The sequence below is a fragment of the Panthera uncia genome, chromosome D4, assembly GCF_023721935.1.
Source record: "Panthera uncia isolate 11264 chromosome D4, Puncia_PCG_1.0, whole genome shotgun sequence".
NCBI lineage: Eukaryota > Metazoa > Chordata > Mammalia > Carnivora > Felidae > Panthera > Panthera uncia.
In genome coordinates, this window is record NC_064807.1 from 80,035,019 (window position 1) to 80,054,975 (window position 19,957).

General features: G+C 40.2%; 1 protein-coding gene across 4 annotated transcripts in view; it reads left to right on the forward strand.

Moving 5' to 3' along the window:
- The window catches only part of RABGAP1 (RAB GTPase activating protein 1), a 177,520-nt gene that overhangs the window by 139,595 nt on the left and 17,968 nt on the right, over positions 1-19,957 (forward strand). For all 4 annotated transcript variants that reach the window (XR_007457309.1, XM_049628522.1, XM_049628513.1 and 1 more), the window contains 5 exons: positions 2,536-2,610; positions 6,243-6,368; positions 6,970-7,113; positions 9,273-9,314; positions 9,565-9,693. Coding sequence is in view for 3 of the 4 variants with exons in the window: in XM_049628522.1 (XP_049484479.1) it covers positions 2,536-2,610; positions 6,243-6,368; positions 6,970-7,113; positions 9,273-9,314; positions 9,565-9,693 (516 nt within the window). In the remaining variant the exon portion in view is untranslated. The remainder of the gene's footprint in view (positions 1-2,535; positions 2,611-6,242; positions 6,369-6,969; positions 7,114-9,272; positions 9,315-9,564; positions 9,694-19,957) is intronic.

The following is a 19,957-nucleotide window of genomic DNA, read 5'->3' on the forward strand; positions in this document are numbered from 1 at the left end:
GGTACGGGGCAGGCCTCTTGTCATATGTTGCCAGCACTTTTACAAAAGCTGCCTTGCATTAGTCTCCCTACCTTTGAGTTATAGCGAACTTACTTTTTTCTCCATGTTGACCCCAGGATTGGATGATTTCAGGGCTTCCAGGAAAGCCTTTATTGCTTCCTCATAACCCACAGAACACTATCAAAATTTCATAGTTCATTTCCTGGTCCCAGATTCCTTAGCTTAGCATTAAAGACATTTTATAATCTATCCTGGCTTAATTCATAAATACTTTATGCTTCAGCTACATTGAACTTCTTGTTGTACTCTGAGTTGATTTACGTGTCCAAATGTCCCACCTGAACCATGAAGTTCTCAAGGGCAGAAATCACTTTATATATGTTAGCATCTGTAGCAGTTGGCACAGTGGTTGACATATAGTAGGTACTCATTAAATGTTGATGAATTAATGAAGTGCCTTTTCTTCCCCATATTTCATTACAACTCTCATGAATTTTATATTCCAAACATTTCCCAAAGGTGTCGTGTACTTTCACATCTGTATATATTCCTTCAAGCTTTTCTGTGAACCTGAAAAATCTGCTCCCCTCCATTCTCTACCTTTAGTACATTTCATTCTGGTGCATAAGTAATTAAACCATGTGCTGAGCAATTTACCTGAGAGAGCTGAGAATACATCAAGTCTATGATACAAATACTATGATTAGTCTCATTTCTTACAAGTAAGAAGTATAAGTAATGAACCAAAGTCCAGACCGAGACATTAGCAGTTGTGGGATTTCAGCCCAGCTCTGACAAACTCAGAAGCTTCTGTTCTTTCTTGACCAATCAACTGTTAATTGACTTCACAGACATTGTCAGACTGCTTTCTACAGAGCTGTATTGGCATATATTACCACTAGCTTGTAACACAGTCTTATAAAAATTATTATTAATACTTATTAGTGTTTACTAATTGGACAGGTGAAAAGTGATGCCTTATTATATAAGCAGATTGTTTCTCAAGCCCTCTGCATATCTTGTCTTTGTCAAAGTATATGTGTTTTCTGCTCTGTAGCCCTCTCATTGGATAAGCTTTGATGACATGGGGAATTTAATGAGATTATATTAAATTCTACTTGAATTTATGAAAGCATAATTACCATTTATATATATATATATGTATATAACATATATATGTATAAAATGTATTTCTAAAGCTATAGTTTTACCAAAAGCTAATGGTAAAACGCATGTGTATATTAACTTAATTGTCATCTAATAAGCATTCACATCATATTTTGCTAACTGATCTTTTTTCTGAACATGCTCATTCTGAATTGCTTTCTTGGGATGCACAGACAGTGTGTCACAAAAAAAAAAAGTGAAGAATAAAGGGAATTTCATCTGAAATAAACTTGTCAAATAGGGAATAGCATTTTCAATCTGTAGGAATTTCCCTTTCCACCACAGCCTACATGAGAACTGTAAATATTAATCATAAAAACAAGACTGAAAAACAAAGAACCAAAAAGAATAAACCACAAGGAATGTTAGATGTCAATATTCTGTTAAAGATAGTGTTCAGAAGAGATGGGTAATAATCATCTGCCGCCAAGAAAAATACAAGAATTCCAAAGGAACCCACAAATGGTTTCAGAGTAGTCCCTCTTATCAGAAAAGTTATTACTGGCATTGCGGAAAGGATTGTATTTTGGTGTCTTTGCCAAAAGATTTTTTCCCAGAAAGAAAAATGAGTAAAGTTAACATTATTTAGAGAGAGCCTGCTGTATGACTGGCTGGGTTGAAGGTGTGAGGTGCTGGCTAGGTTGGATAGGACGTCACCCCCAGCCCCTGAGAAGCTCACAGTCCAGTAGAGAAGATGGACATTTAAAATGCTGTGTCGGGGGCACTTGGGTGGGTGGCTTAGTCGGTTAAGTGTCCTTTGGTTTTGGCTCGGGTCATGATCTCTCTTGGTAAGATCAAGCCCCACGTCGGGCCCCACCCAGAGCATGGAGCCTGCTTGGGATTCTCTGTCTCCCTCTCCCTCTGCCCGGCTCTTGTTCACGTGTCCACGCAAGTGCATGCTCTTTCTCTCTCACAAAAAAGATAAATAAAACAAAGCAAAATAAAATCCAGTATGATAAGTGCATAATAACTATACTTGTGTAGCAAGTACCATAGAAGTACAGAGAAGAGAGGGAATCCCCAGAGAATGGAGTGCTTGGAGCCTGAAGGAAGAGCATATTTTTTAGACAGAAGACGAGACAGCATGAGCAAAGACAACGAGTTACAACAACCTTTTTTCAGTGCTGAAGTGATTTTTGCTTAACTTTACCCACTCCTGGCCTACAGGAAGTGGCATGGTGACAGTTCTGTTTATTGTAAAGAAAAAATTGCAATTGGAGAGAAATATTTGCATCATTCATTGACCATCAAAATGCCATAGTGGAATGTGGGAATCTTCTAGGTTCCTATGTTCAGAGTCCTGTAGGGCAAGTATGGCCCATGAGTGACTACATTCATTTACACCTCCTGTGTTTTTTCTTTTTCCAGGCATATTCTGTGTATGATGAAGAGATTGGCTATTGCCAGGGCCAGTCATTTCTCGCTGCTGTTCTGCTTCTCCATGTGAGTATTAGGTTTCTGTTACGATTCACACATGAGCTGCCTCAGCTTATACTAGCCTTAGACTCGAGCATGGTTTTACATTGGTTTTGGCCAGACCCTGGTACGTGAGTTTTGACTCCTGTATCTGGAAACCTTTACCTTAAATTAACGTAACATTGTCATGGAAGAGAAACATGGTAAGAATAAATGACAGTGTTGAAAACTAGTACAGGGTAGATTTCATTTTTATTGCTAGAATGATTGGATAGTCTCGGTTGAACTCTTAGGGACATTTTATATTCTGTAAGGTAGACTGTTCTTTAGTATTTATTTGGGGGCTCTTTGTATTAGAGGTGGAAAGCAGAGAAGTTGGCTATTTTTAGTGCCATTTTATTCATTTATTTATTCAGCAAAGACCTTTACCCTCCACCTTACTGATATCCTTTCAAATCCACAGCAAAATTGAAAAAAAAAGGTTAGGGTGCAATACTCATAAACTTTTGTTCTATTTTACCAATTAATATGTTATCACACATCTTTCTCCATCTCTCTATGTCTCTTTTCCTCTTTTTTTTTTTGCACGCATTTTATTTTTTACCAAAAACATTTTTTGAAGTTATTTTTGGAAAATCAGTAGCAAACATCACCATACTTCACTCCTAAATACTTGAACATGAATCTCCTAAGGACATAATCATAATACTGTAGTCACATCCAGAAATTCCACATTGATTCAGTAATGTCTTACACACAATCCACATTTGATTTTCCCCAATTGTTTACTCAGTGAAGTCCTTTATAATTTTTTTTTTTTCTAACCAAGATCAGTGACAATTCAAGCAATGCTTTTGGTTGTCCTATCTCTTTATTTTTTTTAATCTAAACTATCCTCCCGTTGCCTTTCTTGTGCTTTATGCCCTTGACAGTTTTGAAAAATTCAAGCAAGTTGTCTTGTAAAATATTCCACATTCTTGATTTGTCTGATCATTTCCTCTTGTTTAAAATTAAAATGCTTGGCAAAAATAGCACACAGGTGATGTTAGTAGAGAGTTCATGGGTACTTCCATCTTTAGCACGGTAGATGCTAGAGATCAGGAGTGACTAAGGTAGACATGGTCCCAATCTTTGTGGATACAGAGCTAGTGAAGCTGACTGGTTATAATTAGAAAGTCACACAAGTACATCATTATCTCAATGGCGCTATAAAGGTATAGTAAAAAGTTTGATGCAAGAGTATAACAAATGAGCCTTAATTTATATTATAGACTTCTCTGGAGGTAACCTTTAAGGTGAACACTGAGAAATGAGAAGCGGTATCTATCGTTCTCTGTTGTACTTGTTTGTATTGTTTAACTTTTTAAAGCTAACATTGCTAGGAAAATAAGAAAACTATTTTAAAAGCAAGAAAGTGGAGAGTCGAGCACTCCCAGTGAAAGGAATAGTACACTATGCAGAAGCACTGAGATGGGGAAAACTTGGCATATGGAAGGAACAAAAGAAGGGCAGTGTGACTGGACCATCATGGGTGTGATGAGGAATGGGGAGGAAACTGGACAGGTCAACAAGACCAGCTTAAGGAGGGCAGTGGAGGCCAGCTCAGGGAGTTTGGATTTTGTTTCTCTAAGTAAGGGGAAGCTTTTGAAGAGTTTGAAGCCATTTTGTATATAGGTTGTAATATGAGTAAAACCAAAAACCACTTTGTATCTTCTTACTGTGAGAACCTAGCTTATTGGTATTAGTAAGCATGTAAAAATATCATAAAGCTGTGACATCAATAAAGAGGTCAGGTTTTTTTTCCACAGCTCTATCGAGGTACAATTGACAAAAATTGTGTGTGTGTGTGTGTGTGTGTGTGTGTGTACATACAGAAGGTGTGTAATTTGATGAGTTGATAGGCTCTACATTGCAAAACGAGTACCACAGACAAGCTAATTAACGTCCATCAAAAGGACAAGGTTTAGATTTTTTTTTAATGTTCGTTTATTTTTTTGAGAGAGACAGAGACAGAGACAGACAGAGTGCGAGCAGGGGAGGGGCAAAGAGAGGGAGACACACAATCCGAAGCAGGCTCCAGGCTCCGAGGTGTGAGGACAGAGCCCCAACGCAGGGCTCAAACCCACAAACTGTGAGATCATGACCTGAGCCGAAGTCGGACACTTAACCTCAGGTGTGCCAAAAGGACAAGTTTTAAAATTTTGTTTGTTGGTTGGTTTTTTTTTTTTTTAAGTTTATGTATTTTGAGAGAGAGTGAGAGCTGGGGAGGGGCAGAGAGAGAGGGAGAAAGAGAATCCCAAGCAGGTTCCACACTGTCAGCACAGAGCCTGACTCAGGCCTCAAACTCACGAACTGCAAGATCATGACCTGAGCTTAAACCAAGAGTTGGACACTTACTCGACTGAGCCACCTGGACACACCTGTTCTGTTGTTTTAATAAGACTTGATATCTCAAAGTCTCTCAGGCCTGTATGGTTTGTCTCTGTTCTCAACTTCGGTCCAAGAACATTTGCCCCCATTTAGGTATCACAGTCTCTTTAAAATGGGTTTCCCAGACAAATCGCCAGTGTCTTGGTTTGAACTCTGTACTGCTTGCCATTGTGTTAAGATAAATGCTTGTTTCAGAGGAAAAGCAGATGTGCTGTCTGACATCAGAAATGCCACTCTGGGGCAGACCAAGTGTCCCTCAGCATGGGGACAAAATTGTGAAATTGCCTTCCACGATAGAGACCTCTGAGATCTGCTCCTTTGCCCCAAATGCCCTTACCTTTTCCAATAATAAATTGCTGTGCTTTTATCATTTATTACTGAATCCAATTTGTTCTGTAGTTCTGCTTTAGTCTCTGATTTCTGTGTTCAGCCCACTTCCATCCCCTTGTTCCACAGAAGCCCGCCCACCTTCTTGACATTTTGAAGGCTTGCTACATCACACCAAGCCTTAAATAACGTTTCCAGTGCTTTTTTTTCTGTTTTGAAAGCTAGACATTTTGCCAGGTTCTCAGGGAAATGTTTTTCCACCAAGCTATGAAAGATGTAGGTATTATTATAAACAGGGTAACATCTATAAATAGAATTGAATGGTGAGGGGTTTTGTAATATTTTATATATTGCCATGACCATTACTTTAGTACTTTGTGCATTACAATAAACCTTAGGATATTTAAGATTCTGCTATAATTGGCCAGTGAGGAAGAAAAACACTTTCAGTAGAAAGAAATAGCAGCTAAGGAGGCAAAATGATTTAATGAAGGCGTCATGATTTGAGAAGATGAAACCTACACTGTGTGTCGGCTTGTTGCTGCTCAGCTCAGATCCGGTCCTGCAAAGCCTATATTCCACTCCGTCAGGCAGACTGGGGCCTTCTTGTTCTTGGATCCCCACTGATCTTTCTACCTAATTCATATTATGCTTACTCTACACTGATTGTATGGGAAACTTCTGGAGGATAGGAACAGTATCTGACACAGAATAGGCATCATTAATATTTCTTTATTGAGGGAATGAATGTAGTAAAACACAACTACCTGAGTTACTACATATCACTAAATGTCATAGTATTTAGATAGGGCTGGAAGGATGAATTAAACATACTGAGAAAACTTCTGTATATGTTTTGTGATCCCCACCTCCACCCCCACCCCATTCCCTGTTTGTTACAGATGCCTGAAGAACAGGCATTCAGTGTTCTGGTCAAGATCATGTTTGACTATGGTCTCAGGGAACTTTTCAAGCAAAACTTTGAAGATTTGCATTGCAAATTTTACCAGTTGGAGCGACTCATGCAGGTAAAAAGAGAAACCAGCTTGCATTCGCCACTAAGAGTACGGGACTGGGGAGAGCTGGATCCATGAATTGGTGCCAGGGAGCAGTGGTGGTTGCCTTAGCCATCCAACGTTAAGGACTGGTTTTATATTTTTCATTTCTCACTATGTGATGACAATGCCAAGATTAATAAGGTGTGAACCTGAATGGGTGTGAGCTGGTTTTTCAATCTCATAAACACCCAAAAGATCAGATGACTTTGTGGGGGACTTTAACATAGCAAACTAAATCAAGAAATACCCGCCAAGGCTCTGAAGCTGACTGGTTAGGAATAGCATAATAAAAGTGAAACAAACTTTCCCAAACATTTCATAACTTGGAAAGAAAAACTTGCATTCCAAATATTTGTCACCGTCTTGGGGATTCCTCTCGAGAGCTAGTTTGTGGACCAGAAAAGAGAGCCAAGTGCCTGCTTAATACTTGATGATAAGTGTTCTTTTGAGCACTTTGGAGGTTTGTAGGAAAACACAAATATGTGACTTTTTTGGCCTATTCCTGGCAGATTTATGAGTGGGAGTTGAACAGCTGCATATGTGCCCAAAACTAATTAGTTTGCTATTTCAGGAATACATCCCTGACCTGTACAACCACTTCCTGGATATAAGCCTTGAAGCACACATGTATGCCTCCCAGTGGTTTCTTACACTTTTCACTGCAAAATTCCCTCTCTACATGGTCTTCCATATCATCGACCTGCTTTTATGTGAGGTAGGTATCAGAGGCCAGAACACTTCAGCTTTTGTTTACAGTGCTCTCCCATGTCGGCTCCTTCAAAACGGAATTTGTTCTTAGTTATTTTATTTTAATGCTCAAAAATCCAGATTTAAGTAATGCTACCTTGGGTTAAAGCGAGTGATCACGTTTTGTTAAAGGTGCTCTCAGCTTAAAAAAAAAAAGAAAAGAAAAACGAAAACCACTACTAGACATTTGTATTAGTATTAGGTTTGGCTGCATTTATTGAAGAAACTCAAAGTCACAGTGACTAAGGTAGAGGTTTAGTTCTCTTCATTCACATAAAAGAAACCAGAAGGTTGACAGTAACCTGTCAGGGGACAGAGGAGGGTGTGTCCCCCTTTAAAAGAGACTTCCTAGATGTTCCACCTGAATTTTCATTTCTTATTGGCAGGAACTTAGGTATCTAGCTACAAAGGAGAGTTTTTAAAAACTGGGTAGGAATTTGCTAAAAATTGGAGGGTCTGTTACTAAAACAAAAAAGATATTAGAGTAAGTAATAGTCTTTGCCAAGCATGGTTTGACAGGGTGATTAAGAAAAGAATAACTAATTTCCAAAATAATATATGTCTGTTTGTTTATTTTGAGAGAGAGAGCACGTGTGCAAGCTGGGGAGGGACAAAAAAAATCCCAAGCAGGCTCCATGCTGTCAGCACAGAGCCTGCCGAGGGGCTTAATCTTAACAACCATGAGATCATAACCTGAGCCTAAATCAAGAGTCAGATGCTTAACCAACTGAGCCACCCAGGCACCCCAATAATATATGTTTATTACAGAAACTAGAAAACAAGCAAAAAGTTCTAAAAATACTTCTAATTCCACTCTCCAGAGAGTGACTCTTTTAACATTTTGGTGTCTATTCTTTCAGCTTTTTGTGTGCATTTATTGATTTACATGTGTTATTTCTATATAGAATAACTTTTTCATATGGAGTATTATGTAATAATGTATATTATGGTTCTATAGGTATATATTTTAAAATATTATGCTATATATGCTATTTGGTAACCTCTTTTCATTTCATGTATTTGAACATTTATAGACACACATCTGCACCTTCCTTCTTTTTAATTATGCCATATTCAAGGCATACAAAAATCCCTTGAAGAATTTCTGCCTTCTACCCAGCTTGAAACACTGTAAGATACACTATTACCAAATATGCCATTATTCTTACCTGCTACCAAATATCTCATTCTTTGGGTATACCATAATTTATGTAACCAATTCCTAGTCTCAGTCAACCCTTTAAGATTTATAGTTTTTCAGTATTATAAACAACCATTTGTTTTAAGTAGTTACTAAGGGCCTCCTGGCATGCCAAGTAATTTAAATAAACTTTTCAGCTAATTAGCATAGAAAACCCTTGGGAGAACATTAGTTATGGAAACTGAGGTCCAGAAACTTAAAGAATTTAGCAGGTCTTAGTGCCTCCTCTTACCTTTTCTTTGTTCCTGGCACTCCCAAAGTGGTAGCTGAGGGAGAGGCAGGTTGGAGGGAGCCCTGAGCAGATTATGTTCTGGGGTAGAGGGCTCACACACAGAATGACTGCTGTATTTGGAGCGGGGCAGCACACAATAAGGGAAAAGGCCACCTGCAGTTATTTGCTGAGAGATCACAATTTTATGACTCTTATGTTTTGGTTGGGAAGCATAGAATACTTTGGAAAAGTGTTCTTGTTGAATGTGAGAATAGGGCTAAAGATTTCTTCTCTTGGGGCGTCTGGATGGCTCAGTCGGTTGAGCGTCTCACTTGGGCTCAGGTCCTGATCTCATAGTTCGTGGGTTCAAGCCCCACATCGGGCTCTGTGCTGAGCGCTCAGAGCCTGGAACCTGCTTCGGATTCTGTGTCCTCCCTCTCCCCTGCTCACGCTCTGTCTCTCTCTTCTCTCAAAAGTGAATAAACATAAAAAAAAAAAAAAAAAAGTTCTTAGAAGATTGGGAGACTGGGTCTGTTTTAAGATGTTTTTTAGTAGCAGACCTGTAATTATTATTGTCCAAGATATTTTCAAGTTATTCCATTTCTTTACTTAAGTTTTTATACTTTATCTTAAACTCTGGGGCATTCTGGGGACAGACAGCTGAATAGTCCAGATATTAACACTGAAAATATTCTTTTTGTGTTTTCTCTTCCAGGGAATAAGTGTTATTTTTAATGTCGCCCTTGGATTATTAAAGGTACACATTTATTTGTAAATTGAGTTACATCCCCTGTCCAGCACTTGCAGGATCTTGGTCTCGATCTCATTCTAAGCAGCTGTGCTGTAGCCCTGACCCTGACAGCAGCTAATGGGCAAGTGGCTTGGGCAACAGCTAAGAAGTATCTTCTGGGGATTGTAAAGGTGCTCGTGTTATACAGTGCTTCTTGTGCATCTTCATAGCCAAGACCTCTTTCTGTCCATGGTTGTGTTTTCTTTCTTTCGTCAAGACTTCCAAGGACGACTTGCTGCTGACAGATTTTGAAGGTGCCTTGAAGTTCTTCAGGGTCCAGCTTCCGAAGAGATATCGCTCAGAAGAAAACGCGAAAAAGCTAATGGAATTAGCTTGCAGCATGAAGGTAAAATAACATTTGCATCAATTTAGACTGTTTTGTTCAGTTACTGTCTCACCATTCCTGATCAAACTATGAACATTTACAATACATTAGTAGTAGTAATAATAATATTTTCTTTGTATTTGTTTCCTAGTATTCTCTTACGTAGTCTATCCTGTGCATCAAATCTCATTGCCTCTCCCAACCTTTGAACTCTAGGAATGGAATTATTATCCTTATTTAGAAGATATAGTAAAACACAAAGAGTCCTGCCGCTAGGTGGTGGCAGGACTCTGGTTTCGTGATTTCTATGTTGTCCTTTAACTTTCAATATTTGTTGTTATGGTCAGTAATTCCCTGAAATGAAACTAATAATTAATGAAGGGAACTCACTCCTTTTCATCACTTTCAGTGGCATTTATGATTTGTATAGTTTTTAAAAAATTTTTATATATACTTTTTTCATTTTTGAGAGAAAGAGCCTGAGCTGGGGAGGGGCAGAAAGAGGGAGACACAGAATCTGAAGCTGGCTCCAGGCTCTGAGCTGTCAGCACAGAGCCTGATGCGGGGCTCGAACTCACAGACTGTGAGATCATGACCTGAGCCAAAGTTGGACGCTTAACTGACTGAGCCACCCAGGGACCCCTGATTTGTATAATTTTTTTTATTTATTTATTTTTTTTTACATTTTATTTATTTTTGAGACAGAGAGAGACAGAGCATGAACGGGGGAAGGTCAGAGAGAGAGGGAGACACAGAATCGGAAGCAGGCTCCAGGCTCTGAGCCATCAGCCCAGAGCCCGACGCGGGGCTCGAACTCACGGACCGCGAGATCGTGACCTGAGCCGAAGTCGGACGCTTAACCGACTGAGCCACCCAGGCGCCCCTATAATTTTTTTTTAAAAAAAGGCAGCATCTCTTTGTATTAATGTAATATGAGTAGGAGAAATTCCATTGTCTGCTGACCGGAACATAGACTTGAAATCAGATCTGAATTTGAAGTTATTTTATCTGTTTAAGGCACAATTTCCTGATATGTAAAATAACAGTAGACTTCCAGTTCTGGTTATATGTCAGACTAAGCTGACTCGAGCTACCATGCTTTAAACACTTGGAGGTAGCAAATAAAATATAACCCAGGAAATGTTTAAATACCTGGATGAACTTGAAAGAAAAAAAAAAAAAGAAATCCCAAGTACCTGAATCACAGTAGCTCAAAGCTAGTGTGTGTGAAGTGCTAAAACAGGGGAATGTGGAACCTTGTTGATTTTAATGCTCAGGAAGACATATAATATGATTTTGGGTGTTTGGGAGGCAGCTGAATCTGGAGTATTTGCATAAGTTAAGACCTTGGAATGGCTAACCTCTTTGTGAAAGGAGGAAATATAAAAACTACCTACCTATTATCCTGAGGAACAGTGGATATCCTAATATAAAATGAATTGAGGATTTGAAAAAGAAATAGAACCTCTAGATAATGAAATAACTATTAAAGTTATTATTCATCTTAAAGTGTTATATACTTCACAAGTACTACGGATAACATTTAATGGTATTTTCCCATGTGCCAGGGACTGTGGTTAAGTGCTTTCATATGTGAGGATTGTAACTACAATATGTATACAGTGCTTACGATGGTGCCTGGTAATTAGTAAGGGCTTAAGAATTGATGGCTCTTCCTATGGTTATTCTCCTCTGGCTTTTCAAGCAGTTATCAAATGAACACTTTTCAGTAACATTTTCATGGATGATGGGTTTGTGCACAGGGCACAGAACCAAGTGAGCTCTGAGTTCCTCTTTCCACCTCAGCCTGGTTCACACGAGAGGAAGCTGCCTCTTATTTGCTGATGATTTCCTCCCCTCCAAAACCTCCTTTCTTCGTGTCCCATCTCAAGTTTCTGGAACGTGGTTCCTCAGGCCAAAACCCCTGCTTATTCTGAGCGCCTCTTTCTCTCACCACATCTTGGTCCATCCCAGCCCCGCTGGCACAATACACCCTGAATCTGATCACTTTTCTCCCCTTCTTACTAACACCCTAGTATAACCATCACCTTCACTTCTTTTCTGGAATGTTCCAGTAGACTCCATGTCTCCCTGTTTCCACAATTTTTTTTTCTTGGTTTCTTGGAATAAAACTTAAGAGGTTTTGCCCTGGTGCACAGGGCACTGCACTGTCTGACCTCTGGCCATCTCTCTGATTGCACCTCCTACTTTCCCCCCTCACATTTTCCACTTTACACAACCTGGCTTCCTTGCTGTTCTCAAACAGCAAGCATACTAAGCATGTTCACTCCTCAGGCTTCTGCACTGGCTTGTCTCTCCACCCATCATGTTCTTCTCGATGTCCACATGGCGTCACCATCACCTCAGTGAGTCTTAAGCTCAAATATCATACCATCAGAGAGGCCTTCTCTAATTACAGTGTCTAAAGTAGCTGCTCCCTCAACCCTTTACACCCTGATCTCTTTATCCTGTCTTATTTTCCTCATATCATTCATTGTTACTTAACATTATTTTAGATCTTTATTTGATGCTCCCCTCCCCCCCCACCCCGAGCTAAACCTTCAGCAGAGGGGACTTTATCTTATTTACTGCCAAATCCCCAGCATAAGAACAGGATTTGGCATAAAAAATTAGTTGAATGAGTGAACAAATGAATGTGCTGCTGAATTTATACCAAGTGGTGTTTTGTAAAGAAGAGTTAGAGAGTTAATATGGCTTTGGTCAAGGCTTAAAATAATGTCCAGCTGAAGGTTTTATCTTTTGGGTTTTCAGTACCTTGAAACACTTTAATAATATATGAATCCTTTATTTCCATAGGCCAGATTCGAGGTGTCTAATGTCTTTTTTCCTTTTTTTTTTTCTTCTTTTTTTTTTTGGCTTATGCTTTCAAGGAGTTAAGATAGACAGTGCTGCACAGCACACAAATTTTGTGCCTAGATACATAATTCCTTCTGGTCCTGGAGAACTCTGCATGGTGGGGGTACACTTTGGATAATGCCCCCTACTTGCCCATAGTCTCCGGTGAGAAAGATCGTAATCTTTCTTGAAATTGACCCACAGTGTGGAAAAGCCTACATACTGACCAGGACACGAGAATGAAATTTTTCTGCTAAAAGGTGGGATACAGTGTAGTTAGCAATGATTAGTTGTACTCTAGTAGGTTAATACTTAATGCCAAAATTATTAAGGGAAATATAGGCAACAGTTGAGCCAATTATTGGCAAAGGACCTCAGTCACTGTGATAATTTGCCAGCTCAAAAATAAGGAAAATCACTGTAAGCTCAGTCATGAGCGCTGCGTTATGTGGACTGCACGAGGTGGGAGTGCCTCCGTCAGCAAGAAAGTGCATCTGATCATCTGTGGCTTTGACGTCCCCTCTCTAGACATGGAAGAGGGGATCCCTGCTTTGTGAATGGCTTGGAAACTAGCTTTTTAACTTTTTGGTCTAGAATTTAGAAAGGGAGCATTGACTTTGTAACTTACTGAAATCCCATTCCATTATTTTTTAATTTCTTAAAAACCGTGGCTTCTGATTAAGGTGGGAATTAGGAATGCTTTGCCTCACATGCCAGTTGAGAAAACAGTTACCTACTTTTGTTGTTGTTGTGTTTTAACAGTTTTGATGTTGTAATTTCTGGTATTTGTATAGTTTTTATAGGTATCTCATTTCTCCCTCACAGTTCCCTGTGAGGTATGCAGGCCAAGTCGGTTTCCAAGTGGAAACTGAGGCTTATAGAAGTCTTGGCCAACTGGTACTATCTGGGCAGTGACAAGAGCCCTAGTGGAACTCAGGCCTTCTGACTCCACATTCCCAAAGCTTCCCACTCCATTGCATTGCCTCTTCTCATTGCAGAATTGCAGCAGGAATTAAGTTTGGTGTGGCAATATCTGAAATGGCCACCAGATGGGTGTGTTGCTCAAAAAGGTCTGTATTCCTCTCTGCCTGTGTGTCTTCCTTTTTTCTATACATCTTTCTCTTTGTCTATCTTTACTTACCTCTTTCTCCTTTTCTCTCTTTTCAGTCCTTTTACTTCTCCCCTCCTCTCTCTTTCCCCTGAGTTTATTATGGAACTGATATAATTTATTTTTTTTTAAGTTTTAGATCTCTGCTCTTAGTCTAAAATTTAATAGCATACATCAGAACTCATTATTTGTCCATTGAGTTGCTCCCCTTTTATGGGTCATTGTCTTGAGATAGATTGTTCCTACTTTTTTTTTTAAGTTTATTTACTTGAGAGCGTGCATGCATGCACGTGAGCAGAGGGGAGGGACAAAGAGAGAGGGGGAGAGAATCCCAAGCAGGCTCCATGCTGTCAAAGCAGAGCCCAACCTGGGGCTCAATCTCAGGAACCGTGAGATCCTGACGTAAGCCGAAATCAAGAGATCCTGACTTAACCGACTGAGCCACCGAGGTGCCCCTGTTTCCACTTCTGATAAAAGATCTAAAAGGACTTTGATTTACTTTAAAAAAAAAAAAAAAAAAAAGATTTTTAAGTAATCTTCTGCATCCAGTGTGGTACTTAAAACCACAACCCCCAGATCGAGTCACGTGCTATACCAAGTGAGCCAGTTGGGTGCCCCAGGATTTTCACTTTAAATAGATTGTTCCAGGAGATCATGAATGGTCCTAGGAGCTCCACAACACTTTCATACTCATAACTGTACTATGCATTGTGTTTAGAGGGAGAAAATTGGAAAAAAAATGAATTTGTAGGCCTTGCATTTTTTTAATTCAAGAAGTATGTGAGAGCAACTGTTTTTTTGTTTGTTTCTTTTTTATGTCTACACAGAGATGTTTGAGAATAAGTCAGATACGTAAGGCTAGTTTGGAAGAAGTAGGAGCCATAAAAGAGATAGCTGGTGAGTTTCTTAGATTAAACCTGAATGAAGATTTGACCCTTTCACTGTAGAATCCTGCCTAAGGTGAGATGGAATTCTGAGCCATTGATTGCTTCGTGGGGATTTGTTATTTCAGACTTAAAGTGAATGTACAAGACTTCAAACTACCTGTAGAAAAAGACACTACAGAAACCAAATAGCAGTATCTTGAAATTAATGTAATCCTAACCATTTGCTCTTTGGAGAAACAGAAAACTCTTTGGCATTTGGGTGTATTTGTTCTTGGGGACATTTTTATTTAAGACCTAATAGCAGAATTAGTTTGAAATTCATTCTCTGCTCAGATCATTTGTGTAGTTAGTGTGTGTTAGGATCTTAGGCCCTATGATTGCAGCGGCTTCATCAGTCTTGTCTCTTACTCTATTCACAGAATTTTGCATAGTGTCTACATAGTGACTTCATCCTTACAGTGATCATATGAGGTCATTTTACAGGCATGTATACTGAAGCTTAGAGAACTGAAGAAAACTCCCAAAGGGTATAAAGTTAGTAAGTGATAGAGGTGGGGTCAGATCCCAGGAATTTCAGACTCTAAAGTCAATGCTTACCATCATTGTGCTGTGGTGTAAATGAGGGGGTGAATGAATGGGACGAGAGCCACTTGTATTGGTCCATTTTTGCTGATGTTTGTCATGTAATGGTGGGTAAGCTGAGTCTCTGTCAGTTTGGCAAAGTTGTAGCTAAGTATAGCCAAGTTCAGTTTTCCTTATGACTAGACCAGGCTATAGTTTTACTTCTGTGTTTGTTTCCTACCTTTTATATTAGATTTCATGAGGAAACTTATGAGCGCTCTTTCTCTGCAGTGAACTATAAATTTTGCTGGTTATCACAAGGGTAGCACTGCCCGCTACCTTCTTATTTTATTTTAATAAGCTGGTCTTCCTTGGTTGTTTTCTTTGTTTGGATTTTCTGCTACTAATTTGTTTCTTACATTTTAGAAAAATACTCTGATGGTGGAACCAGAATGCCTAATTCTATTTAGTGATCTTTGAGGGAGTTTGAGCCTGAACTCTTTGAACAAATTAAATAAGAAGGCTCAGAAATTAAATAGAATGTTGATTTGTTTCAAGTGGTTATAAGTGCGGGCTTGGGAGTCCCGCAGACCTTGGCTCTCATCCTGGCTCTGCCTCTGCTGTGTGACCCAAGGTAGTTTAACGTGACAGAGTTGTAGAGAGGGAAATCAGATGATGCCTTTAAAGTAGCTGCTGCTCTCCTGATGACTATCGTCATCACCACCACCACCACCACCCCCACCACCCCCACCATCATCATCATCATCATCATCATCATCATCATCACCACCAGTGCTCATTTGGCCTGCCCGGTTTTGACCTCTGCCCAGGCGTCTGCTTTCCTTAAGCCAGTTCACGTCAACACGCATTTATAGATTTTCTTATGTGCTCAGTGTTGAACATGCTACAGAGATGGATGAGAAACAAGAGTCACTCCAGATTTGTGTTCCTGTGCTGCTGTTGCCACCTAATAGGCTGGGCCCTTGGCTCTAGATGAGTCACTTTCCCTAACTAGGTCCTGATTCCTCATCAGTGAAATGAGGTGATAATTCCTACTATACCTATCTCAGACAGTTGTTTTGGGAATTAAATAAAATAGTAGCTGTAGAGGTATCTTGTTATCATGAAAGTCCTGTGTAAATCTCAGGTTTTTAAATCATTAACTAAATAAAGCAAAGACCCTGCCCCAAGCATTCTAAAAAAGGAAGATGGACTTGTATCAGATTTCTTTGTTTAGCATTGAGGACTTTGGGGTCAAGATCTCCTCAGTATACCAGACCTCTTCATACCCACCCACTCCCTCACACAACATACTTCACCCCTGCCATGTAGACCTACTAATATTCAACCCATCTCTCCTGCACTTGTGACTCCAGCCCAGTGGGGATTCTGACCTTTGCAGCAGTTTCTTAAGCCAAACTTGGAAATCAGCTCCTGTTTCTTATCCACAGCCTATTTCCTGTTCTTATGTGTTAAATGGATGTTGTTTAAATGGCTTGTTGCTTGCAACACATGTTCAGAGGGTAACTCTGTCTCTGATTCAAGATAAGAATGTAGATTTTTTTTAAGTTTACTTATTTTCGAGAGAGAGAGAGGGAATATGAATAGGGGAGGGGCAGAGCAGGAGTTCCAAGCAGGCTCCAAGCTCTCAGCACAGAGCCTGACACGGGACTCGATCTCACGAATAATGAGATCATGACCTGAGCTGGAAGAGTTGGGACACTTAAAGGAGCCACCCAGGTGCCCCATTAATGTAGATACTAATAATAACATGTAATGGCTGCCCTTTTTATTAAGAAGACCTCATGTGTTGGGCACTCTCCTGAACTCTTGATATGCTTAATATCATGCAATCTGGTTAACAGTAGTCCCGTAAGGACTACTGGAATTTTCTCAGATGAGGAGCCTGAGGCTGAGATAAGGCAACTCACCCTCCTTGACAGAGTAAGCCAGTGGCATAGCCATGGCTCAAGTCTGGGTCTGTCCACCTACAAAGCCCAAGTTCTCAGTGGCAAACTGTCCCACCTCCCTCCCACCCATGTTCACGGCCACTCTCCACTTTCTCCACTTTCTCTACCAGATCAGGTACCAGCTCTCCTGGGACAGATAGCACATGTTTTAAGAGAGAGCATCACCCATTTCCTGTGATAGATAAATGACAAGTGACCCAGGAAGAGGTGTTTGGGATTAAATACATACTTCTATCAGGTTATCAAACTGGCATGATCTAAGTCTCCACCTTCTGTCTGACTCAGTGTTTCTTAACCCGGGACTGTGGGTGGCTCAGGGAGCACAGGGATCTTCTGAAATGGTATGCAGAATGCTTTATTGCTGGTGTAGGGTGAGGGCAGAATTGGCTTCTGTGTTTTTTTATGGGATCCATGGCTTTCAGGAGACTTTTGAAGTAGTACTGTCTCTAACAGTGTTAAGAAACAATGTACAACTTGCAGCGGGATATAAAATTGGTTTTATCTAAATTATAAATGTAGTCTTATCACAGGAAATTATTAGTTTCCCCCCACCCCGAAAGTACATTTTAAACAGAAAAAATTTCAAAATTAAGCGTCTTTAAGGGCAAAAAATAACCTGTGTGTGATGCTGTGGTTTCCATAGCCTTCTGATAGGAGTCCACTAATAGTAGGTATGATTCGGAGCTCTGGGGCTGATTCCATAGCTTCCCTGCTTCCTCAATTCAATTAGATGTTATTGGTATAAGTAAGAGACAGATAAAATGAACCTTAGACTTTAAGAGTGAGGACTGTGTCTCTATTGATTATTTTCATGCTTGCTGTGTACCAAGGCATTAGGAATTTTACAGTACTTGGGAGTCCCTGCCCTTGTGGAGCATGCATATTGTGTCCTATATACATCTTTGTATCACTAATGCCTCACAAGGAACACTGCACATGGCAGTGCTCAATTGTTGGATAAATAAATGTCCTGCTGCATCCTTATTAGGTTAAAAGGAAAGCCATTGGCTTTGATTTGTTCAACATCTGATTATTGAGTCCCACTTATGTTCCAGGCATTGAGCTAGGTACCAGAGATACAGGGTAAGCAAAACAGATGTGGCTTGTTTCCCATTGGGAAGACAGACAATCAAGTAAGCACATAAATAAATAATTGTGAACTTGGACAGGTACCATGGAGGAATTGACTGGATGTTATGAGAATATATAATAACAAAGACCTGGCCTGATAGGGGAAGAAGGTGCCAGGGAAGGGCACTCAAGAAGTGCCGTTAGAGCTCTGGTCTGAAAGGTGGATAGGAGTGAACCAGATGTGGGGCCGTCCAGGCAGGGGGACCAGACCTGCACCGTGTGCTCACTTCAGTTGCTATTTTCATTCAGAAGAAAGGTTGATGCAAAAAAGAGGAGGTCCTTTCTCATTAACTTAGCAGGCATTTCTGGGCATTCTCTTTGTGCCTGGACAAGGGACAGTGATGAGTGAGACAGTTCTGACCTGGAGAAGGCACTGATAATGGGACAGACAGGCTAAGAGGTGGTGATCTCTTGTTGGTGCAGCCTAAATAAGGAGGCTGGAATTGCTGATTTTGCTGCTGGTACCTGTTGGTTCCCCATTCAGGTATCAGGCATCTGCCTTTTCATGGGGTCCATTCCTCAGACATAGCCTGAACTGGTTGGCTCTGGTATACAGCTGCCCATGCTCCAAAAGTCAGGATCGGCTGTGAACCCTTTAGAAGCAGTGTTGGTTTTATTTATCTTTTGTTTGTGGTGGGGGTGGGGGGTGAGGGGCAACGTGGTGAAGTGGGGGATGGAGACCAAGAACAAGCGAGGAGGAGAAATCTGGGAGCAAAGCAGAACTGATGAAGTCAGAACTCTGGACCAGCGAGGAAGATGGTGGATCTCTGTTTGTGTCCAGTCCTGAGGGGTGATCCCTGAGGACTGACTGAGAAGCATAGGTGGGGACCGTCATCTAGAGAAACAAGTGAGAGCTCTATGTTAGAGAAGCCCAGAATAATTATGAGAATTATTTTTCAGCAGCATTTATTTTGTTTATTTAATTATAAAAATAAATCATGCTCAAGGCAGAAAACTTGCAAAATGTGGGAAGTACATAAAGAAATGCCTGGATCCTGTCATGAAAATGTCAGAACCAAATGAGATAGCATGTGTTAAAGGTTTTAACATCTATCAGGAACTCTGTGTACGGTAACTGCTGTTACAGTGCTGAGGCAGAATTAACCCTTCCGCTCTGAGAATGAGACCTTTATCATAAGGGGTAAGGAAATGTAGAAGAAACGGTTTTGTAATTAGCCTTTTATAATGTATGTTTATGGGGAAAACATGTTAGCCCTTCCTTACCCCAGAATGAGAATGAAAAGTTGAAGAATCCTGAAGATTTGTGAGAATGTTTTATAGGATTTATGTCAGATTTTTTTTTTTTTTTTAAATAAAGCACTAGGTGGAGCTTTATATCCACTGTCCTCCCTGTCATTTAGCCAGACTGACAGCGAAGAACACAGGGAGGAAGTGTTTGCTGCCCACAAGCCTCATTTCTTTTCTCTTCCTCTACTATTGATCTGTTAAGATTGTCTATAAATTTACTGATCACACAGATGTTTATTGAGGTGCTTTCTTTGTGAATCACTTATGTACACAAAACATTTACCCCAGCATTGGCCTTAAACCGCAGAAGATCTGTCACTCTCCAGCTTGTGGTCTCACCCCAAGTGTTTAATGGGCATCTTTCTATAGACTGCAGCCAGGGCATTGTGTTATGTTCCTGGCTGCCTTCCTGTAGTAAGAGCCAGACTCCAGGAATAAGCTCTGATTGAGGCAGACCTGTAAACATCCGACGAGGGCAGTATCCATAGAGTCCATGGGAGGAAACACCAGGGCAGCTCAAGTAA